Raw genomic sequence first — 24,336 nt, 5'->3', positions numbered from 1 at the left:
ACCCACGCTGGGCCTGCTCCCCCCAGGCGCCCCGTGGCCCTGGCGGGGATGGCCGCACCTCCCCCCGCCCGCGAGCGCCCCACGTGGACGCTGCGCCTGAGCCCGGGGAGGGGAGGGAAGGATTGGAGAAGAGAAGGGAAGAGTTTCCAGCTTTATTTAAAACGAAGAAAGGTAACTTGCTACAGCTCCACACACCCGCCGGGTACTGCAAGGGGCCTGCTGAAGGCTAGAAATGCGTTGCCGGGAGCCACGTTTCTGTCAGTTCCAGACCAGGCCACACGGCCCACGCGGGGGCTGAGACTGGGGGCGAAACCTGCGTGGCGGGGGCGGCTCCGACAAGCTGCTGGGGACTGGGGTGCCCACGAGGTGCAGCAGGTGTCTGGGGTGACAGACACGGGGTGATGGCGCCTCAATAATGAGGGGTGGCCAGCTGCCCAAAGACCCCAGGGCTGAGGGAGCCAGGCATTTCCCATCACCCTTTCTTTAAGGGCGGAGGACGGGACTAGTCCGACTTTGACCTTACTTGCCTTTCGTTCTTCTCAAAGACTGATCTTTGATGTGACTGTTCTTGCCACGAAGGCGCAGCTCAGGCCAGGCCGGGAGCAGACGCGTGTAACGGACCCTTCAGTGTGTCCTGGTGGCTTCTCCCTCCGCGTCCGGCCTCAACCAGGGAGGCTCTGCCAGTTCCCGTGAGGGAGATGAACGGCCACTGGCTGCGAGCACGAGGATGGGCTCAGGCCTTGAAGGGTACGAGGCGGAGTGGCGACGACCCCAGGTCAACTCGTCCCCGGGAAGGGCAGAGGGACGCTCCTCTTGTCTCTGTGTGTTATGGAAACCAAGTTTAGGGTTCTGGGCCCCATCTGCCAGGTGGAAGGTAAAACCAGGGTGTAGGGTAAATAAAAGGTATCCGGCTTTTCTGCCCTCTCGCCATTGGGGTAGATGAGGTCCCGAATGCACACCTGATGGCGGCACCTGGGGTAGGGCATGGGCCTGCATAAGTGGGTTCACCTGGGCTGAGACTGGGCTTATAAGGGCGGCGTCACGGGGACGCCAGCAGAGCGGGAAGAGCAGCAGAACGAAAGAGTGAAGGGAGCAGAGAAGCAGAGGCCACAAGAGAAGGCCAGAGAGCCCAGAAGGAGTGAAGCTACGCCAGGGGCCGGGAGGCTGGTAGGCACCCCTGGCACCCCTGGCACCCCTGCCTGCCATGTACCTGGTAAACTCCCAATAAAACCCTGAAAAAGCCACTGAGGGCTCCAGGACTCTCTCCTTCACCCGTCTGCTTGAATCACAGAGATCCTGCCCTGCGGCCATCCTTGCCACTACACAGCATGCCTGCACACGATGGGACCCCCCCACCCCCGCTGTGCCTGTTGTCCCAGGGAACGCTGGCAAATGTTGGCTGAATGTTACTCTCAAAGGGCCTGCAAGACAAGTGACTGCTCTCCCCAAATTCCTGTGTTGCCATTCCGGAGCCCCGGTGGGCTTGCAGGAGATGTGGAAGCCTCCTGCACCCCAAGTGGAGAGGAGGTTCTCTTGCAGAGGCAGGAGGGTCCTGGGGTGACCTGCCACTCCCGAAGAGTGACACTTTCCTTCCCTTTTCTGCACCAGGCCCGGCGCTACCAGGAGCAAAGCTGGTGTGAACATGGCCAGTCCCAGAGGGAGAGGCTGCCAGAGGGAGATGCTTAAGCACAGACGCCTGCCCTCCCCTGCCCCCAGCGCCTCACCTGTGCAAAAGAACAGGCGAATACTGTGCACGGATCCCCAGGACCTGCGTCTCTGGGAGGTCTTGTGCAGGTGTTGGTGGTAACTCGAATCTTCTCTGAACATTACCAGCATTTCGTACTCCAGAGAGTCTGCCCACCCAGCGCCCTCCTTTGATTGGCACTGTGATGGCGACGTGCAGGTAGGAAGGTGGGGGAGGGTGACGCTTGCACCCCTTCCCTTATCCACGCCTGTCTGTGCTATTTCTTTTCCAGTGACTCTTTGCGTGTCAAATAAGGTTGGGTTGAGGTTCTACTGAGCCATCGTGGGGGGCAGAGAGGCAGGGTGACCCAGTGATCCCCAGGAATAAGCACATGACCTGTAACATAGGTTTGGGGAAACTGGATTTGAAAACTCCTGTTGAAAATCTACCTGCCATCTTGATGGGCATCTAGATCTCAGAATATACAATTTCTTCAAAAATTCTCATTATTATCTCTTTGGATTTTGTAGTGACTATTTGAAAATGTGTCTTGTCCATGTTAAATACAGAGTGTAGACTAGATGCCCTCTGTAAATATACATGCATACTAATATACACATAACCCTGGGCAAGCTGGCCACAGACCTTCAGATTCTTGATCTTTCTCATCAGTGTTTAGCTGAACTTTTCACTTACCAATTGGAAGTAAAATGTTGTTAAATGAAATCACTTAAGCAAACTCTTTGGCTGGTCCCTGCCCTCTGGCTCTGACCTTTGACTCACACCTGCCCACAGCCTCACCTCCTGCACATTCTAGCCACCTCCCCGTAGGGAATTTCCATTCTCCTGCCCTGTGAGAGCCTGGGCTCTCAGCCTCCTACTTGGTGAAATTTCTTTGAATAAGTCTCTTTTCCTAAATCTCAAGAAGAGAATTTTGGCGTCCTTGGCATCATTTATGTAGGTTTTAATGGAAAACGAGGCAAAGAAGCCGGAAGGGAGACAGCAACCGGAGCCCCCTCCCCCAGAGTGATGCTGCCTCCACTTTTTTTTTATTTTAAAGATTTATTTATTTATGCATACAAGAGCTGGGGTACAGGCCAGAGATGTGGGGGGGTGAGAGGATTCCCCAGAGATAGAGTGGGGAACAGAAGAGGCAGAAGGACCGAAATACAGGGCTGAGGGGAGCAGTGGGGAGTCAGGAGAGGTCTGCTGCGCCATGTGGTTTCTCCCTGGCCGGCACAGGGATCAAACTCGTGCTGCAGAGGCTGTGGATTGCTTCATAGTGCCCTGCTTAACCCCTTGTGCCACCAGGGAGGCCCGCCTCCACTTTTTATCCCCTCCCTCCTCGGTACAGGTATGCACACTTGCGTGCACACACACATACACACACACACGCATCCATGCTCAGGTGTCCACAGTCAGGCCCACGTGCCCCACACCCACATGCTGTCTACATTAACAAGATCAAGCCACAGAGGCCAGTGGCGTGAAAAGCCTGATGGACTCCATTTACCCTCTGAGGCAGGAAGGAGGAGCTGACCCCTTGGGAAGGCCGGGGCGGTAGGTGAGGGTCGGAACTGAGAGCAAAGTTTCCTGAGAAAAAGAAGCCTCAGCAGCTAGGCTTTGTCTGGAAGCCCCTGGAGGTCAGGTCCCAAAAGAAAACGAGGAAGGAGTGTGCCAGGGCCTGAGCTGCAGGGGTGCAAGGACCAGGACACTCGCTTACCACGGGGTGAATACCGCTTTAGTCATCCCGAGAGGCAGCTCTGCACAAGCTCTCTCTCCACATCCCTAGGAAGCAGGTCTCCGCCCCATCTCTGGGGACGGAACCCTGTGATATTAAATCCTGATTCATCAGCATCAGGTCTCCAGGGAATTCAGCCACGCGTAAAAGGTTCCGATTCGTTAAACCCGTGATGCACCGCTCCCGCTTCGAGGGCAGGAAAGGCCTCCGGTCACCTAGACAGCAGGTTAGCGGTTTCTTTGGTTCTCCTGCCTTGAAAATCACCTTCATGTTTGTGTTTTGTCTTTCTGTGCTTTCCTCCTCTGCCTGGTCCTCCTCCTCTTGCTTGGCCTCCTCGACGGGAGCAGCGTCACCCCCCTCCTCCTCTTCCCGGGCGTGGCCCTGTGCCTCTGGGCGCTGGCTCTCTCCAGGCAGGGGCCACGGATCCCTGCACTTTTCCATGCTGGGCAAAATGTGCGCACTTCGCAGGCCCCGGGCGAGCTGCATCCTTTCTACGTGTCTGCTGACGGTGAGCCTCTCTCGCGGCGGCATCTGGAAGTCCTCTGTGGCCACCGTCACTTTCGCCGTCCATATTTTCTCCAGAGGCCCGTCACAGGTGCAGGAGGGGGGGTGTTGCCTCTTGTATTCCATGGCCCGTTTGTAATCTGAGGACAGCAGGCGGAGCTCTTTGAGCATCAGCCTCTCTTCCTCTTGCTTGTACTTCAGAAACCTCCTTGCTGCGATGGTGTGAACGCCCCCTAGACGCTGACAACAGGGCGGGCGTTAAGGCCTCCATGGGACAGGACCGGGGTCCCCACAGATAGAATTAGCGGTGGCACCTTCTTCCCCCATTGCTGAGTGCTTTGAGCCCCCATAGAGGGAAAGAGGGCAGACCTCGGGGATCAGACAAGCCAGGGTCCAAATTCTGACCCTCCTTAGTTACTATGGATTTGGAAAAATATAATTGACCTGACAGGGCCCCTGTGGGCGCTGGGTGAGGGCTCAAGACATGGCAGCTTCTGTCCCTTGTTGTCACTTATAATTAAATTTCCAATTGGGATTTTTGAAATGAGAGTATTTTGCTCTGCAGGGGCGGAAACCACGAGCAGACTCAGCCAACACGGGGCCGCTGTTTGGGAAACTTCCACCCCCATCCTGAGGTTTCGCCTCCGGCTCCCCCCTTGCCTAACCAACTGGCTTCCCTGGGGGGCCCCCCAGTGTGCACGCTTCAGGGCACTTACTAATATCTCCTTCTCCAAGGGGGAGTATTTCCCGAGGGCGATGTGTTGGTCTGGCTTCTGCTGTCTGGACCATATCCTGGAAGGCAGGGAAGTAAGCGAGTTAGAAATCCAGGAAATGTTTCCTCTTTTCCCCTCTTGCAGCGGGAAACCTCACGTTGGGAGAGTCTAGTTGTTCCGGCCAGACCACCCAGCCTCTAGGTGCTTCTGCAGCCTGGATGGGCTCCTGTGGGGTGGATGGAGACAGCTGGATGCGCAGGGCACCCTCACCTCAAGGGCGAAGCGGAGCACAGGCCCACCTGGCAGCACTGCAGGTTTCTATCCTGCAAGTTATCGCTTGCGTGCAGTACTTTGAGGGACATCCTATGCTTATCTGACTCCTCTTCAGGGCTCCTTCCTTGGGCCCTTTGATCTTTAGCCTCCTGCTTTCTGGTTTTCTGATAGAAAGTCTCCCATTCTCTGATCATAGTGTGGCTGTTGGCTAGAATGGGCATGTGACTGCTGGGAGCTTCCTCTAATTCAGTTTATTGGTGACTGCAGGGACAGTCAAGGGCCTTCTTGCATCATAGCTGGCCTACTTGGGAGCTATTATGAAGTCGAATTTAAGGCATCAGGATGATCCTCTGGGGGAAATGAGCCCACACTGCAGCTCGTGGGCTGGAGTCAGAGGGCTGGGCTGGGCGGGGCGGGGAGGGCGTGGATCACAGCCAGAGGAGCTGAATCTCGGTCCCTCCTTGCTGATAGCGTCTATGCCCTGGGCTTAGACTACTCCAGTGTGGTCATGGCCATGAGTTACATTTGAACTGAGGAGAGGGAGGGAGAGTGGAGAGTCGTTGTGAGACCAGGACCCTGGAATGGCCGGGTTAGTGAGCCTCAGGCCAGTGGGGGCATGGACCAGGCCTCTGTTGCCCTGCACTGGCCATCTCCGGTGTGTCTCTCCCTGCCAACCGCGGGGGATCTGGGCTTGACTTGATGGTTCTAATGAAGAAGTGACAGCTACACAGTTCACGGAAGACAAACCTGGCAGGCGGGGGTGTGGGTCTCCACAAGCAAGAAACAGCAAAGGGGCAGAGTGGGGGAGAGCCTGGTACGTCCAGGAGCTGGGAGCAGTGGGTCCTGAGGGGGAGACGTGGTGGGGCAGCGGCCAGACCGAAGGCTTGGTGCCTTTCCCTGCGGGGAGGGCAACACGGACGGCACCTCCCTTGGAAGGAGGTTGATCTGCCACAGCTTGATTTTTTAAAACAATTTCATGGAGGTGTATTTCACATACCAAAAATTTCACCTGTTTTAATAGGCAACCCGGTGACTTTTAGTAAATATATACCAAGTTTTGTGCAACTGTCTCTCTAGTCCGGTTCTGGAATTTTGCTAGCATCGCCCCAAACGATCCCTCGTGCCCACGTACACCTGTTCCCCTGGGAGAAACAAGACTCCTGGTCTACTTTCTATGGCTCCAGATTTGCCTTCAAATGTTTCCTCTTAAAACAATCAACAATCCTGTCCTTTCTAGCTTTCGGTCACCCCTCCTCCTTGGCCTTTGGTGGTAGAATCGGGGTCTTGTCTCTGTCACCGCTAGGTCCAGGCCCTACGACACCTGCCTCCTTCCCACAGAGCCGGAAGTGCCTGCCCGAGCTGTAGCTGGGATAAAGCCCTAGCTCACCAGGCTTAATGGTCCCTCTTGAGAATCGGGCTGGAGATCCTCTTAACTCCCCTTCGGCAAACACAGAAATGGCTTAGTCGTTCTGAGACTCCATCAGATTACGAAGGGAGGGTGTGAACTGTGGTTTCCCTTATCTCTAAATAACAACTTCCTGTATTAGCCTGGCATGAAGATGGCGCCTGGCAAACCCAACTGTGATTCGAGACCACAGCATTCCAGGCAGACAAGAAGATGGGCCTCCTCTTTGTAACAGGAACACGCCCCCGCCTGTCAGTGGCAGAGGGACCCGGAGGAGGGATGGCTTGGGACAGGACGCATGGGTTAGTCAGAATCGGGGCTCCATCCTTGTCTTGTGGCCCCTGACCCCTGATTCAGCTCGGCCCACTCTCTGGGAAGAAAACTCCCACAAAGAGAATGTGAGAAAAAAAAGTGGCCTCCCAGGAGGACCCTCACGGGGATGGGGGTGGGCAGGCGTCCCTGGCTCCCCACCTACTCACTCTCCCAAGGTGGTGCCTCTCAGTTTAGCAGACAAAGAAGCCAGTGTCCTGGGGAAAGTTTCAATGATTTGCCCAAGGTCACAGTATTTAAAATTAGAAAAAAGAAAACAAAATGAAAACCCACCAATCTCCATATAATCTGAGGTTAGATGCCCCAGGAAATGGCGTGGCGCTGGAGGTATAAATCACTCTGATAAGGAGATTGAAAGTGAATATGACACTGGGGAAATTCACAAGGGTGTTTACCGAGAGGCCAGGCCGGGCAGTGCTGACCACCCTGACGTGGCAGGCTGGGTGTGAAGTAAGAAAGCCACAAAATTAGCAGGAACAAGGACTGATATTCATGGAGCATTTATTATAGGCAGGCTCCAGTCTGTGATTATGCATGCCTTGACTCATTTAAATATACATTCATATTTAAAGATGTGCTAATCACATTTCTAATCTAATCAGCTTCCAAAACACCAGATTGATAGCTTCAGTAATTGCTGTCATAGGTTGGATGATATTTGAAATATCGAAGCCTCCATATCAGACACTGATCAGACTTACAGCTGTGTTTACACTACGTGGTGGGGGTCTGAGTCCAGGAAAGGGCCCCCAAGTGGATATAGGGCTAAGAAACAACTGCCGTCCTTAGAGTGGTACAGCCGTGCCCAGCAGTGGGCAGGTCTCAACCCTGCATCATCTTCAGATTTTTGGGGAACTTCACCAGGCTCACCCATCATGGGGTGGATTCTTCTGTATGTTTCATAAAATGCAGGGTGTAGGTAGCTCCCTGGCCCCAGCTACTCTTCCTGCCTGGACCTGTGATGTGTTCTGAACCTTGGGTGGCCCCGCTTATTTCTGTGGGTTTGCAAATGTATGAGACACTGACCTTTTCCACAACTCGAGGTGGAGCTTAAAAGTCACTTGGAGGGCCTCCCCAGTGGCGCAGCAGTTGAGCACTGGGTTGCGAAGCTGCCCGCAGCCTCTGCAGCACCAGTTCGATTCCCAGCTACTCCCGGGCCACCGGAGGAGGGTCCCACATGGCGCACAGACCTCTCCTGCCGCCCGGTGCTCCCCCCAGCAGTGTACTTCGGTCCTTCTGCCTGCTCTGCTCCCCGCTCTGGCTCTGGTGAATTCTTTCACCCTCCCGCGCTTCTGACTGTACCCAGTGCTTGTATAAATAAATTAATTAATTAAAAAAAAGTCACTTGGGGTGCTCTCTCTAACTCCCTAGGATGGTGGGAGAGCTGATCTGTCTGAACTGTCCCAGTAGGCCCCTTGCCCCACTTGGGACTCAACCAGGGAGAGGCCTAGTTCTTTGGAGAAGGTTGAAGCCAATTGAGCATGTATTAAAAAGATCGTGTGAGTTATGGGATACAAACATGAAACCGTCTTATCTTAAACCCTGGTTGGCAAAGCATCTCTGAAATTACTGGAACTCCTGTGGGGCAAGAGGGCGGGAGATACAGTATATCTTATTTGGGATCTGACCCCAGGGTGAGGCCATTTGCATGGCTTTTCAGCTGTGTGCCCGGATGAGAGTCCTGGCAGAGACCCGGATGGCCAGTGCTGAGGACCCAAGCTGGCAGCCTGCACTCTCACTTGGGTTGTGCGATCCTTTGCATCCTTTTCACTCAAGAGTCCACTTGACTCCGTCAATAGGAAATCAGTCGTTACTATTTCCACAGCAGCGTTCAAAGCAAGCAAACAGAAGTAGTCCTCTGCGGAGCCTCGCCGCGCGGCTGGGCTCACCGTCTGCTCCTCCTCTGCCCCTCCTTCCCTTTCAGTCACAGCCATGGCCTGTGGTTCTTGCAGCTGGGGCACCTCAGTGACTGTTACTATTGTCATCCCCTCATGGCAGCCTCCACCACTCCCGCCATCCGCGGAGACACATCAGGGAGGCCCAGCGCCTTCCCTGGGCCCAGCTGCATCCCAGCTGCAGCCGCTCTTTGTGGACAGCTGGAGTGCCAGGCCCCCTTTTAACCCACCTGATATGGTGTCAAGGAAGTGCACACACAAGGTGGTCAACTGACCATGAAGCATAAAGGATGAGGAGAGGGCAGGAGTCACAGGGGTCAGGAAAAATGCAAAAGCCACCTGCCACTGGCTCCTCATGCACTTGAGTGTAAGACGTGCCACTTCTGTGGAAGCCGCTTTGCTGCAGTGGTAACTTAGAGCCCCTTCTCCATGACCACACCTAGATCAAGAGCCCACTCCCTAGGTATTTCACAGGAGATGACAAAGATTACCGTGGCACCGAAACTCAAGGTGTTGGCGAGAAGGTAGTAAAAAGTGCAGCTCAGAAAAAACATGGGGCAAGAAAAAGAACAACCATCTGTCCAGGTCCACTCGGCAGAGTGCAGGCCACATGAGTCAGGGTAGGAGGACACCACGAGGAAAACCTGGACTAGACCTCTCTGTGGCTTAGAAGCTGTGTTTTGTGTTTAAAGAAAGCAAGTTTCTTGTTCAAAGTGAGAGTTTACCAAAACCAGAGCCAATAGCAAGCCAGTTTATCCCACTTTGAACTGGGATCATATGTTTTGGGTTTTTTAAAGTATTTATTTACTTTTGCATAGAAGAACTGGGATGCAGGCAGGAGGTGAGGGCTGGGGTGGAAAGGGATGAGAGGATTCACCAGAGGCAGGGTGGGGAGCAGAGCATATGTACAAAGTCTAAGCTAATCCCAGAAATGATGATAAAATTCTAATATACCTTAGAGGAAGAGGCTACTCACCTGTGTCACGTGGCTTTTTAAGACCATGGAGAACATGAAGACCAGCCAGCTCCATTCTCTCACCGGCTAGCTGGCCTTGAGCGTAAGAGCCCATTTCTACATGACTCAGTTTCCCCTTCCGTAAAGTGGAAGTAAGACTGACTGTTCCGGTACTCTCAGAACTACTAAAATAACTAAAATGAAATAATAAATGTGAAACACTCGGAGCAATAAATAAGCACTAGACAAACAGAAGGAGTTACATGAATACCACTTACCTCCTTCACAGTGCCAATGCCCTTTTCAAATTTAATTTATTGTCCAATTTTCCTGCTTTCCAACATCTGTTCTAGGCTTCAGTGGTCCCCCCTGCTCTTATTTTACTTCACCTGAGCTTCTTCACTTAGTTTAAAAAAAATCTTTTTAAAGTCTATGCATCTTTATAACAACTTGAGATTCTTTTCCTCGAAGGAGATGACCTAACCGCAAATAGGCAATGGTGCCATGAGCTCAGCCCCAGCGATTTCAGGTTGAAGATGAGACGGTTTCTCCACTCTCATGCACCTTACCCTTGGCCCGCGTCTTGGGGTGAGCGCTTTTCCCACCTGCGGGCTGCGGATTGTGCTGTGCAGCCTGCAGGGTTTGGTTTGAGATCCCTGGATTAAAATCTGTGTGTGCCCCCCATCATCTTCCCGAATGTCTACAAATTCATTCATTTTTTTCTAAATAAATATAGGCGCTGCAGCCCCTGGTATAGGGAGACGGGACAAATGTGGTGACCCGCCAAGCTCGGTTTACCGACCCCACATCTGTCAGCGTGGGTGTGGCCTCAGTCACCTCCTGGGGGCGGGGAGGGTTAGGAGACGTCAGGCAAACAAGTGGGCTCTGGTGGGGATGTGGGGCCGCTCAGGGCATGTCGGCCCCTCCCCGGCTCGGCAGCCTGAGACCCAGAGCCCAAGAGACAGGTGGTCCTGCAGGATTTCACCCGCCGCCTCTGCCGCCTCCTCGCCCCGGGGTCTCACGAGTGACCTGGTGATGTTCGTGAGGTGGCCACAGCTCTCGTGGAGTAAGTGGGGTTTGGTTGGAGAAGCTCGAATGTTTTCTCTTGAACGCTGATGAAGAGCAGGAAGTCTCGGCTTCCTCCGGGGCCAGCGTCGTGCACCCAGACTGCCCCTGATTCCGCTGGAGGCATCTGTTGTTTCTGCGCATGGTGGACACCTGGGGAATAGGCGTTTCTTGTTCTTTTTTTTAATTGTACAGTTTTTTTTTTTAATCGAGGTAACCACGGTTTACAACACTGTATATGATTTGGGGTACAGGTTCACACCTCTTCAGATGTGTTTACACACCCAAGGGTGTGCTTGGAACACTGGCACCAGGGTGACCCCGAAGAACCTGCCCACATGGACGTTCCTGCCAATGTCCAGAAGTCCTCTTCATCCACCTGTTCGGCTGTCCCTTCTCAGACGCCAACTTCTCCGCCAGGTCTCCCCTGGCAGAGCTGCGTGCTCCCCCACCGCGTCCTCCACAGCACTTGCCGCCAGTGACACCTTTCTCGTCTCACTCCGTCCCCATCGTCCCTCTCCCCCGAGGGGAACTATGGCTCCGCAGGGACAGGGCACACCCTGCTTTCTCTGAGGGGGCCCCTCGCCGGGAATGGGGTCTGGGATGTAACAGGAGCTCGGTAGGATTTACTGCAAGGAAGGGAAAGAGGAGGAGGAAAGAAAAGTGGGGGGGGGAGAGAATCAAGGTGTGGGCAGGACCTCCCCCTCCCCAGAGTCGGCAGCAGCTGGTCTCTGCTCTCTAGAAGTTTGGTGCCTTCCTAGAGCAGCTTCCAGAAAACTGCCCAGTCTTCCGGGGCTGGCTGCTGAAGGGGTGCCCTCCACCTCTTCTTTCCTGGCCTCGTTAAGTCTGAGAAACCTTGGCCGTCCAGCTCGCCACCAACGGTGGCCGCCGTCGAGTGTGCAGGAGGCTGAGGATCAGGCAGAGGGCCCTGAGTGCTGGGAGTCTCTGAAGCGGGGGTTGCATGCTCCCCACAGCAGGTGGACCGGGACCAGAACTTACAGTGTCAGACTGTGCATCGCAGTATATGAATGTTCAGTGTGCTAATAAACTTTTAAGAATGATTTTCCCAGGTTTATCAGGAGGTAGTCGACATATAACATTGCATCAGTTTAAGGTGTACAGCTTGGTGATTTGATCTATGTATATGGCATGAAATGATTGCAATAAGATAGTTAACACCTCCAGCACCCACACAGTTGCCATTTTTCATGTGTGTATGGTGGCAACGTTTAAGACCTATTGTCTCAGCAACTTTCATGTCCACTGCACAGTGTGGCTACAGCCACGGCGTGGTTTCCGTGGTCGGCATTGCACGCGGATTCCCGCCACCTACGCATCGCATAACAGAGTTCATCCTGCTCTTTTTATTTCAGCCCTTGAGTGGCTCAAGCCCCTGAGAAGTTTGCAGAAATTAGAGTGGGAAGCGAGAGCGTGGGTGTGAGTGAGGGAGTCGGAGAGGGGCAGGTGTGACCACGGGTGCCAACAGGAGAGTGGGGACCCTGCAACCTGGGGCAGAGGGAGACACAGACCTTACTGAGGACCACCGGGGAGAGACACCCTTCTGAGACCTGGCGAGGAAGGGACGTCTGTCTCGTAGACAGCAGTGTGGATGAAGCCAATGTTCAGGAACCGGGGCTCCCCGCTGAAGCCCACAGTGTGACTTCAGATGCCAAGGACTTAGAAGGGAGGGACGGAAACTGGCTTTTCTGAGACTAGACCTGAAATGCAGAGTTTCCTTACACTTCTAACAGCTAAATAGTATATTCCGTAGTCCGCCCTAGACAGACTTCCGGTGTTCCAAAGACAGGTAAAGTTATAGGGAAGTAGAGATTCACGTTTGGTCTGTGAAATATTGCACCAGCAAGGGCTACTCTTGTCTGTGAAATATGTCTGTCTTATTTCCTGCCTTGGTTAATGTTGACTGAATTTATTTTATGATTTATTGGTGTGGAGGTTACCAGAAAAACTTAGTCTCTGTCACAACAACATCTATTGAGAAATCGTATCTTTGCTTGTAAAATTGCCTGTCCCACCCCTCAGAGGGCTAGAGTGTCCACCTGCCTAGCCAGGAAGCAGCGCACAGTCTGTGTCTTCTCTCTGATGTCATGTCCCATGGACCGTCCCCAATAAGGGCGATCGCCGTCCCTTGCAGATAGCGGAAGCAGACGGGCCGCCCTGCCCTGAACGCGTGCCAGTCCAGCCCGGGAGGCATCCGGTTGCAGCCGCCCGCCCCGGAGCCCGAGCGCATATAAAGCTGAAACTCCATGTTTTCCAGGAGCTGGAAACCTTCCCAGCATGGGCGGCCCAGCCCTCCTCCTTTGGCTGCTGCTCTTCCAGGCTCTTGTTCTCCATGAAGCAGGTACGGCCACGAATGCCCAGGGCCATTTTGCTCATGCCTTGTTCCAAGCTTGGAGGGAACGCGTGACTCTGCTCTTACTCCACTGCTGGAGAGCCTGGCGCCAGGGCCTGACGAGCAGGGCTCTACGGGGCTTATACAGCCCAACCACTGTTGGGGTGTCCTGTGATTCTGAGGAGGGCATCATGAGCAATTTAGGGATGTAGGGGCAAATATGTCCTGTAAGATCCATGTTTTGCAAACAAGGCATCGGCTGAATTACTATTCTTTACAAACACAGCTCTGAGTCTAGGATTCTGAAGAGAGGTAGATAAAGGACTACTTGCCCTTAGGATAATTAAATGAAGATTTTGAAGATGCTCTTTGGCTTATACATTGTTGCTTAGCGCTAAAGGTATTAAATTACTGTCACCATCTCCTTGGTTGAGGAGTTGGAGTTGTAAAATGTAGAGTAGAAGAATATTTAAACTATTTGAGAGGATCTAAAATTATCTGAACTTGATTCATGGAGTCTTCTAATCTGACAGTCTGTGTCTTTCTGTAAAAAAGGATTTCTCAGTTTGGTGTTCTTGATCTTCATTTTAATTTAATTAGGAACTAAACCAATGTAAAATACCTGCATAATGTCAGTTGTTTTTATTGTTACTTTGTGGCTTGGGGAGAAAGCTGTAAAGTTCTTTGTTACCTCACCTTCCCATTTATAGTAACAAATGAGAATTTGGAAATACGCTTGACCAACAAAGAAAAGCATAACTCACCAGCTAGGGAAGAATGTCCAATTGTAATGCTTGTGCTCAAGCTCTTTTTGTGTTCTGCACGTAATTATATAGATATGTTTATGTCAGCCACTCAAACATATTAGAGTATTAAGAGGATTTAAATGATTTCTTGAATCCTTTGGGACTCTAGGGCTTGTTTCTCATTTCTGTCTCCAATGAGGTATGCATTTGGGAACATGATTTTAGGACCAGAAAGATCAGGATAGTTCAAAAGTCCACACTTACTGGCCATGGGAACTTGGGCAAGTTTTTTAACCTCTCCATGCTGCTGTCTTCTCCCACATAAAAAATGGTTGCTTCGTTGGATTGTTGGGTAGTTTTCATCAAATAATGTTTGCAAATTACTTGAAAGAATGCCTCACATATAGAAAATGCTCGCTCACTCAATATTAGCTATTGCTGTAGAAGCTGAAATTCTGAACTATGTATTTCAAACTGAGAAGAGATGGAAATATAGATCATTGGGTTCAGATTGAAAACATTTTAAATTCCCCCAAGGAACCAAGATAGTTTCCTCTTTCAATATGTCAGTAATAGGTTTCAGGTAATAGATTCAATATTTTGAACATCCGTAGCAGGGCAAGAGAGCTCTCCTTCCCTGTATCAATGCGAGGCAGCTGGGTGCACTGGGGGTTTATGAGCTGTACCAAATGGGTATGGAAATTGATGGGGCTTTCTGAAGCACTGCAGTGCTGGAACATTTTTGAGATAATTTGACATTCAGATGGATGATATTTGTTCCAGTTGTGGCCAAGGGGGTGCTGACTTGCATGGTGCTGACAGTGGCCGAGATCCCACTTTGGGAACGAAAGTGATCCCCGGGATGATGTGGCCTGCATCTCAGTGACCCTGACCCTTGGGCGTTCTTTGAAGTGTATTGAGCGTGTGGGAAGTTGACTGGACTATGCTTTAGTCTGTCTGGAATCAGAGACCTCGGGAATTTAGGGTACAGAATTTAGGGAGAGACAAGCCAGCCTGGAATAAGTGAGTTTAATGATCTCTGGGAATTGGAAAAAGAGCCACCCTAAAATTCAGTGATTCTCTTAAGGCTGCACCCTGATGACTGCTAGATAATGTGTGGGAGAAGCAAAGTGGGTCCCTGGGAGCTAAGATAGGTCCACTCCTTCGTCACACTGAAAAGCCGTGTCAGAAATCAGCCAAAATAAGGGCTGTCGATCATGTTCACTGGATGTTTTGGTGATTGGGTCACAACATTCAGCTCTTCCTCCCTCTACATTACTCTGCGGTCCTTGAAATGTGCAAATTCACCACCCAGCCCCAGCGCTGTTGGCCGCACTGAGGATGCTGCCTCGCTGGGACCCACTTAGCACAATTTCTGGCTCAAGAGAGGGGGCTCCATAAATAGTCCAAGTAAACAGTGAGCAGGGCTGTCACCGCACTGGCTGATGCTGTTTATGGAGCCTCTGAAAATCAAGACAACAAGATTATGGGGTTCCTTGCCCTGAGTTGCTTCAAATCTGAGGATAGTCAGGAGGCTCAGGAGACTTCTAGACACGACTCGCAAGTATCGATTATCACTGAGGCCGTTTTCTTGACAGCTTGCGGGACCCTCCTGTATCTTCACCCCTTCCCAATCCTCTTGCCAGGATGTACACGCTCACCTCGCCACTCACACGACATGTGTCAGTCGCCCTACAGTTTGTGGGGAGAGCTCGTGAGCTTCTTGGAGCATGTGATTAGTCATCCGAGACAGCCTTAGCAGCTTTTTTAGGCTCCGGTGCTCCTATTGCACAAGAATCTCCCAGACAATGAGGCCAGTGAGACCTCCCAGGAACAGGTCCCTTTTACATAATGCGGCTCAGTGCACAGCTCCCTGATAGCAGAAGGGGCTGGGGAACCTGTGTCCACTAAATTTGGCGGAGATCAGGTGATTTGCGAGTAAATTGTGAGGACAAAGGGCAATTTGTCAACCCCTGGAGAGAAGGGCTATTTCTGAAAATGTGATTGTTTCCTGGTGTAGAATTTATCCGATCAACAAGACCCATGTTAAGTTGCTGAAATCATCTCTCAACCCACAGTGGGATCAAGTTATACCCCATTAGCTGTGGTGCTCCCAGACACCTTTCTCTCGTGTGCTCAGAGCCAACCCTCTGCTCCCCACACACACACACGCACTCACTCATGCACACTTGCACACACACACTCATACACTCAAATTGTAACAGGGTGGTCCCCAGGAAAGGGGGAGGTTCCCTGCCCCACCCAAGGGAGGGTGGAGCTGAGCAGGAAGAGGAGAAGCGGCAGAAGAGACTGAGGAAGGAGCAGGATGGAGCCAGGAGACCTGGAGGAGGCGCATGGAGCCTAGAGACACGTGAAGAAGCTGCGCTTGTCTTTTGGTCGTGGACTGGGTGACACAGATGTGGGTGAGACCCGTGGGGAGGTGACAGTGGCAGCTTTTATCTTGATGTTGATTTTGCTCTTTTCCTTCCGGGCTTGTCTGGTTGTTTGTGACCCTTTTCTGTGGGTCCCCACTGGAAGATGCTTTAGACTTGTAGCAGGCTTTGGGGCCTTGCTCTGGGCCGATCCCATATGGATGGACTTTTACCCACGAGGGGACGGGTCACTTTGGGTGCTTCATTTAGAAACTAGACTCTTTGCCTTTCCTGTATTGTTTCCTAGTTTTATTAAAGTTCCTTCCCATTAAAGTCTCCTATGTTTTGTGTTGATGCGGCGGATGGCAGAACCCACTTAGAATAGGCAGGTTTGAGGGGTTTGGGCTGCCCCTCTCCCTGTCCTATAACACTATAACAAAATCAAACTGTTCCATCCAGCCTCTCCTTGTCCCCACCCCAGAGGCAGCTCTGTCCTTCCTCATCCCACCCAGTGCCACCCCCTCTCCCCAGGCCATCAGTTGTCCCCTTACTCTGGCCTGAAGCCCTCCCCTCTCCCTGACTCCCACTCTCACATACTCCCCCAAACACGCCAAATGAAACAGATCAAAACGCTCTGACAGCATCTGCTGCCTGGGTCAAGCACCCCTCCTGCCAGGGCACCCACATTCTGCAGAGGAGGGTGGGGCAGCCACAGGGGAAGAGCATCTCGGCTCCCAGGGGATGAAGCAGCCCAGTGGGGTGGGGGGGAATCCCCCTTGTGTCTCCTCAGGATTGAGGACTCCTCCATTTTCCACCCGGAAGACAGGAGCTGGGCTGAAACCTCCACCCTCCACAGCCCCCCTCCACAACCCCCCGCTTGTGGACACACCTTCCCCACCCAGGTGACCCTGACCCCGGCTTTTCTCCACCACTCCTGGTGCCTCTGCTCTCTGGCTTCCCTCCCTCTCCTTTCTGAGGCTGCTCTTTTCACAGGGAGGTGTCTCCTGGCTTAGGGTACCGGGGCAGGGCCCGTGTCTGGCCATCCCCTTCCCGTAGGCTACAAGGAAGGCCCCCACGCCTGGCCCTCATCCCGGGCCTGGTGACTGGGCCTCCTCCTCTTCGCTGAACCGATGAACTCAGGAGGTGTCCAAAAACATCGAATTAACTAAAAAATGTGGTTGAACTTGTGTTTAAACGGCTGCTTATCTAAAGAGAAGGCTTCAGCCTTGACTGCAGTCCGCTGGGATACGCGATGCATGCACTGCCTGGCATAATGGTGTGAGCACGTCTGATTAAATGGACATGTCATGGCCAAGTCAGTGCTCCCCCCGCCAGGGCTAAGGGAAGAGAGTCCGTAGCACAGGTTCCCGAGGCTGCCTGCAGGCCTCGCCACCTACATGCACAAAATCCAGATTCCCAGGCACCTCTGCTGAGCCTGGGAGCCGGGGGTTTCAAAGAGAGGCCCAGGGAACATGTTGGGGACCCCTGCTGGGGAGGATATTTTCTCACTCCCGGTTCTGGACACCGGATTCTGACATGGCTGATGTTTCTTAGTTTGCTCCAGGCAGGACGTCAGACCCAGGCCCTTGGAGGGACGCCCTAAGAGAAGCACCCCACAAGATCCACCTGCGGGCCAGCGAGACGGTGAGTCAGAGTCAGCTCCATCCCTGGGGTCTGGAGAAGCGGGGAGGCGAGGGCAGGCAGCACTTGGAGAGGCTGTGACGGCCCCTGGGGAGGGACAGTCCCCACCAGCAAGGTGAGTCCCTCATCCCTGCAAATAGAGACGCCCTGTTTTCATTTCTGCTTACCAGTCTTCATATAGTTTCGTAGTCCTTCACGTTGAAGACTTCAGTGTCCCTATTAGCTGCACTTAAGTGTTGGGCTGTGTGATCATCACCCCAAGAGCTTGTCCAACAAGCAAAGCCCTGGCCCCGCTCCCAAGCATGGGCTATGCTCCAGGAATCTGCACTCACTCTCCCTAGCATGTGGAGTGCCAGGCCCTTTGAGAGGCGGCTCTGGCCATGCGAAGAAAGGAGGGCCACTGGCTGAAGGTGCCCACCAGCAGCCAGCCCGGGATACACATCCGTCTCTTTACCTTCCTAGTTATTGGCAAAAAAGAGATGATGATAACTGCAGCTCCTAGTGCTCCCCCTGCATTGGGCACTTTCTATGCATTTCATTCATTCATCTCCTTCCAAACAGGCAGCGTGCACCTGTCCCCACTCTACGGTGAGGACCGTGGCAGCTAAGTGACCCACACAAGTCGCATAGCTACTGTATGGCAGCATTGGAGCCTCCAGCTCCAGGCCTCCTATCCCAGCAAGCCTCACCTGCCCGCAGACTGTGTGTGTCATGACCTGATGCCACCCCTCCCCACGTATTAAGACAGGTGAACTGTAGGAGCAAGTTGATAGGAGAGGATGGAACCTCATGAGGATTAATCAGTTTGCCCTGCACTTGAACTTCCCGACACCCTCCATTCCACACAGGAACAGCACAGCCGAAGTCCCAGGGCCCAGGCACTGTTTCTTAAGGGCCCAGAGCCTGAGAGCTTTGTCTTCTTAGATGTGGATCCTCTTGCCAGAGCGGGTGGGAAGATCCAGAATGAAGTTCTTTTGAAAAGAACGAAGCAGAACCTGATCTCCCACCACGAGGCACCCCAAACAGGTCCCAGGGCTGCCCCACCCAACACAGGAGGGTCCTCAGAGACCGGATGGGGGAGCCCCCAGGAGCAGGAATGAGCTAGGGTTCTGCCCCTCACTCTCTAGTGACCTTGGGAAGCTGCTGCCATTGTCTGCACCTCGAAAAATGGGAGCAATAATGCCCGGGAAGGGAGTCATGAGCCTTAAAAATACATCTGCTGCCAAGGCGTAGCCAGTGCCCTGGCACAGAGGCTCTTGATAAATAACAGTCATCATCTCCATGACAATGGGGGGAGAGGGTGGCTCCACTCACCAACATGTTGTTGGGGGTTGGGGGTGCTGCCTTTCTCCCAAAGATTGGCTTGCTGTGAAGCTCGTGGAAGGTTCTGGAAGGTGTTCGGGCCGTGTGGAGGTGTATTTTGAAGGCGCGTGGTGCACGGTGTGTGACGACCTGTGGGACGAGAAGGAAGCGCAGGTGGTGTGCCGGCAGCTGGGCTGCGGGACGGCCGTTTCGGCGCCCGGAGAGGCCTACTTTGGCCGGGGCACTGGCCCCATCCTTCTGGACAATGTGCAGTGCTCTGGCACCGAGGCCTCCCTGGACCAATGCTCCCACTCCGGCTGGTTCTCCCACAACTGTGGGCACGGGGAAGACGCTGGCGTCATCTGCTCGGGTAAATGTTTCTCTTTTCTGTGAGTTGCATTTTCATCTTTCCAATCATTATCTGCTTCTCCCTGAAATGGCTGGCACCCCAAATCAAACTCCCATCTTCTTGTGTCTATTTGAGAAGCCATAGGTAGTCATACTGGAAGGAATTTGGTTTTGGCGTGGAAAGACCCCCTATCGTTGGGGCCCAGGGGATTGCAGTCTCTGTGCAAAGCAAAAAGTAGGGTGCCTGGCTTCCCAAGAGGCCCGCTGCCTCGGGCCCATGAGCTTGCCATTGCCGCTCCTGAGAGCCAGGCCACCAAGGATGCTGTGCCCGATCGTGCTGCTTTTTGAGGAATTCTATCTCCTGGAGACCAAACAGCCTTGTCCTGGCTAAACTGACTGTGGCTGAGGGCAGGGTCTGGAGTCAGGAGCAAGGGGAAGCTTCCCAAGCCCTCAGCGGCCACCTGGGAGTCAGAGGAGATGAGCCCCACTCCCCGATTTATTCCTCCAAAGTCCTCCTGCCAGGAAGCAGGACTGGAGCCTCCTCAGCCCGCCAAGCACCAAGTACTTCTCAACAATATGAACATGGGTACCCAGGGATCCAGCAGCCAACACTGCGTCCGTGGCTGAGGCTTCTGCCCCAAGCATCAGACTCTGCTGTGCTGGGGCCTTCCCCTGCAGGTGGTTCTGGAGGGCGGGGTGAGGGGCAAGAGAGCTCTGGTCCTGTAAACCATCATCCCAGGTCCTCTGCCCGGGCCGCAGGGTAAAGGTGGCCTACAGCCTCCTGCATTTGGGGTGCCTGGGATGCCTCGGGTCGATCGCGCTGGAGGCTGGGAGGACTGGGCACATCATGCTGAGGATGGGGAGGACTGGGCAGAATCACCTCTGCCCCACACAGGTGCTCCAGCGGCCTAGGCCAGTGGAGGGAGGACTCAGTGAGCCTCCTAGAGCAGCCACCTCGGGAGGAAGGAAGGGGCTGAGGATGACGGCTGGCGGGTGGTTGTAAGGGTATTCCTCGGGGGATTTAGAGACATCTTCAAGTGTGCTTTTGAATAGTCTGAAACAGGGTGATTTTGTCCCTTTGGGGACATTTAGCAATGTCTAGAGACACTCGATTCTTCCAAATAGGGGCTGTGACTGGCATCTTCTGGGGGAAAGCCAGAGGGGTTACTAAGGATCTTAGAACAGCCAGGACAGCCACCCGCCCCCCGAGAATCTCCCGGCCCCAAATGTCAACAGGGATGACATAAGAACCCTGTGTATAAAAGCAAGCATCTGCAATTGAATTTGCTTATTTTAATAAGTATCTATCAATCAATAATCAAGCGATAGTTCATTAATTGTTACTTTGCTAATGAAAATGAAGCTCTCTGTAACCCCTTCTCAGTGTCCCTCCATTTCCCCTTGTACTCCCCGATGATTGCCCCCTCTACTGAGTAACCTTGATTAAGTTTTGCTTTGTCATTTGCTTTGTCATTTTAGGGGGAGTGCAATAACCTAATTTCTTTCAAATATTACATGCTGATGGATTCATTAAGTTTTTATTATAATCTCAGTATGTCTCACCTCCCGGGTCCAGGGCTATGGAATCTCTTGAATGGTTTTGCCTCAAAGCCTAAAGCCCACAACTCTCGTGGAGCTGCCCATCCGCTGGGCCTTCCTTGGCATCCTTGGGCCTCTCCCACCTCACCTCCTCCACCACTCAGGCAGCCTTGCTCTTTGATTCCTGTTCTAAGGTCACTGGGGTTCGGCAGCAAAGCTAAGTCAAGGTCAAGTACCTCCACCATAGTCGTAAGGTTGCCGGGCTTGACCTCCAGGGCTCTGTGCCCTGCACCAGGGACACCGACACTCTGGAAAAACTAGCCTGACTTTAGGCAAAATTTGCAAATGCTCAGAGATGTCTTTGGTGTGCTGGTAGCCCCTCCTCACCTATTTCAGGTTCCCAGAAGCACTTCCATGCCTCAGGCTCTGGCAAGCTCCCCACACAGAGAGACACCCCCCCTCCCCCGCACCGCCACCGCGCTGCCCCAGACCCACCTTCCATGTTATCAAGTCACACTACCTTTGTCCTGTTCCTTATACACTATTGACTATGTGAACAAGAGAATAAATGTTAACGATGTGATCAGTTCTAGTGTTTTCCAGACAAATGCTCCAAACGGCACAGCCCAGGGTTGCCGGCCCTGGGCAAAACCCCTTGAACTCCTTTTGTCCCATATAGTTTTACTTCTAAGCTATAATAAGTCTGTGTTTATGTTAATATGAAAACAATGTTTTAAATACTCAGCGACCAGTCATATTGGGTCTGTCTCCCTCCCCCTCCACCCCTGATTTCAAGTTGAGAGACTTAAAAGGCCAGCTCCGCTTGAATGGATCGGACTGCTGCTGAGTGCTGGTTAGACTGAGATGTTTGTTTTTCCAACTAACGCAGAAAATAGTCAAAAGCTCTCCCCTTTATGAGTGCTTTTTGGAATAACCATATGTAAGGCTTCCTCCAGCCTGGACTTTTCCCTGGGGTCACAGCCATGGACAGCAGTTGACCCTTCCAGCAAATGCAGGGCATTCCAGAAGTTTCCTCACCTCTAATTGATTCAAGATAGATTCAACTTTCTTTTCTTTCCCCTAGAACATGAACATGAAGCTCCAGGAGTTTGGGGTAAGAATCACACTTTAGTATATCTTTGACAGAATGTCCACAACCCCCCTCAATCCTTGAACTTCGTGTAGCCATTGCACAGTGGAGGAGGGGCAGAAGACAAACAGAATTCACTTGCAAGGACTCAATAAAGGAAAAAAGAAAAACAAAACAAAATCAGTTAACCAGGACAGAAACATTTTCTCCCCAAACTGTTTTATTCTTGTTGCCTGAATGTATTTTAGAAAACCGTGAAGTGAGGATAAAAGTGATTCAATAAATTATTATTCAAAGATGTGAGTGAACTACAATTGGACTAAAAATGGTAACTTCAGACACCCTAATAATGCTTGCGAATCTGGACAGTCCAGCAAATTCCAAAATAAATGAGAAAAGCACATTCATTTTGTTACTGAGCCCTTCAGCAACTTTCTTCAGAAATCCCAGAAGTACCAGAAGAACACACTGGTGTGAGCAGTTACCCCTTGGCCTTTCCGGTGGGGGACGCATTCCCGCAAATAATCCCATAAATACACCCTTAAGAGAACAAGCGTGCAAGGGACCAGGAGCTGCTCAATACCTGATCGATTTCTCACCTGCCACTGACAGGGCCTCCCAGACACATTCCCCAACACACGTGCTCGGCTCAAGATCATGTGCACGCAATGCTCCCCAACAAACTTGGGGGGACTATTTTGCACGGCAATGACACCTCACTTCTTTCTCTCTGCTCTTAGATGCTGAGAGCCTGACACCGTTTCCCGGCGGTGAGTCAAAGCTTTCTAACCCTCGAGGGATGTGTTCTGGTGGGTCGTGTGCTCCTCAGTGGTGGCAAGGTCCCCAATCTTACAAATGCTGCCAAACAGATGGACTCATGGGGAGCCCTCTGCACTGCCTCCCTCACAGCCCTCTGCTCCCAATGCACCAGGAAAGTATCTGCCCTCTTCCTCGCCATCCTTGTCTACTTAACTCCTTCCTGCTCATCTTCCAAGCCTCGGGGACACCATCATGTCTTAGAAAAGATATGCTGCAAATCCCAGCCCCGCCACACATGTGCAAAATATGACGTGGAACCGCTTTGCTTCTTAGTTCTTAGAGTAGTTGTAAATCTAAACTCAACTTTCGGTTAATGAAACTGCTTCATCCAATCTCCTCAACCTGGAGTCCAAACTCTGTGTCAGCAGAAAGCAGGTCTGTTCTTTGAGCCCCGGCATCTGCCTTACTCTCTACTGACCCAGCGCACATTCTAAACATTTACGCTTGGTAAATGTTTGTTGAATGGCTAAGGGAGAGTCGATGCAAAAGATGCTCCTTCCTCCACCGTGTCATCCTTTCGTGTCTTTAACAGACTGGCTCCAGCTGCAGCTGGTGAACGGGTCAGGCCGATGTTCTGGACGCGTGGAAGTTTTCTACCACGGCGAGTGGGGCAGGGTCTGTGACGACCATTGGGACATGAACGAGGCTGACGTGGTGTGCCGGCAGCTGGGCTGTGGCCGCGCCCTCGCAGCCCCTGTGGAGGCCAAGTTTGGCGAAGGCGGAGGCAGGTTTCTGCTGGATGACGTGGACTGTACAGGAAGAGAGCGTTTTCTGCGGCAGTGTCCCCACACCGACTGGTCCCTCCATAACTGTGGCCCTGGGGAAGACGCCAGCGTCGTCTGCTTAGGTAATGGTCATCTGTCCCTCCAGCGCAGAGCTCGTTATCTGCTGCTTCTCCATGAAGCCCATGAGCAGGGCTCACACCTGGGGAACCACTGGCCACTGCTGACCACTGTGTGAGCCGGAAGGAAGAGGCATCAGTGATCTGAGAGTGTCAAATTCTGCCATGAGGCATTGATAGGAATGTCATGGAAATAAATAATGGAAGACATTGATGGTGCCATGACAAGACTAGAATTCATAATGACTTGCGAAAAGGCACAGGAGTCAGCTGTGACATGACTCCCCGAGTGCGTTCTGCCTTTATCAAGATAGACACTCATGTCTTTGATGGCTAATTAGTCATCCCAGTGAAGGCAGGCAGAGTCAGCATCTCTAGCTGGGAGTCAGGTTCTTTCACTTCAGAATTCACTTTGTGTTATTTGAAATTCCTCTCTAGAAACAACTGCCCCTTTCCAGAGGAGACCTTTTCTTTCCTCTCATATTAGCAGAGCCTGAGTATCTAAAACCTCAATTGGATAAGTTCATGCTTTCGTGTTTTCAGCCTGACAGTTTTCATTCTACCAGCTGCCTCAGCAGCTGATGGGTAGCTCATAAAGAAAAAACTGGAATAAATAGTGGGAGGGATCAGATTGCCATATCGTGACCATTCTTTGCCATTTCTTCCTGCAGGCACCACTCAAATGATCCCACCATTAAGTTCAAAGTGCTGTGGGCCACTTTC

General features: G+C 52.4%; 1 protein-coding gene across 1 annotated transcript; it reads right to left on the bottom strand.

Moving 5' to 3' along the window:
* Positions 1-3,170: 3,170 nt before the first annotated feature.
* On the bottom strand, positions 3,171-5,197 carry CUNH10orf120 (chromosome unknown C10orf120 homolog). Its single transcript, XM_037498033.2, has 3 exons — positions 4,913-5,197; positions 4,646-4,721; positions 3,171-4,169 (listed from the first exon to the last, which is right to left on the bottom strand). Exons 1-3 carry the CDS (start codon positions 5,134-5,136, stop codon positions 3,426-3,428), a joined length of 1,044 nt encoding a protein of 347 aa, XP_037353930.1. The 5' UTR covers positions 5,137-5,197; the 3' UTR covers positions 3,171-3,425.
* Positions 5,198-24,336: the final 19,139 nt, after the last annotated feature.

The sequence above is a fragment of the Talpa occidentalis genome, unplaced genomic scaffold (assembly GCF_014898055.3).
Source record: "Talpa occidentalis isolate TD23 unplaced genomic scaffold, MPIMG_talOcc4v2.1 talOcc4.8, whole genome shotgun sequence".
NCBI classification, from domain to species: Eukaryota; Metazoa; Chordata; class Mammalia; order Eulipotyphla; family Talpidae; genus Talpa; species Talpa occidentalis.
This window is presented reverse-complemented; position numbering and strand designations above follow the sequence as displayed.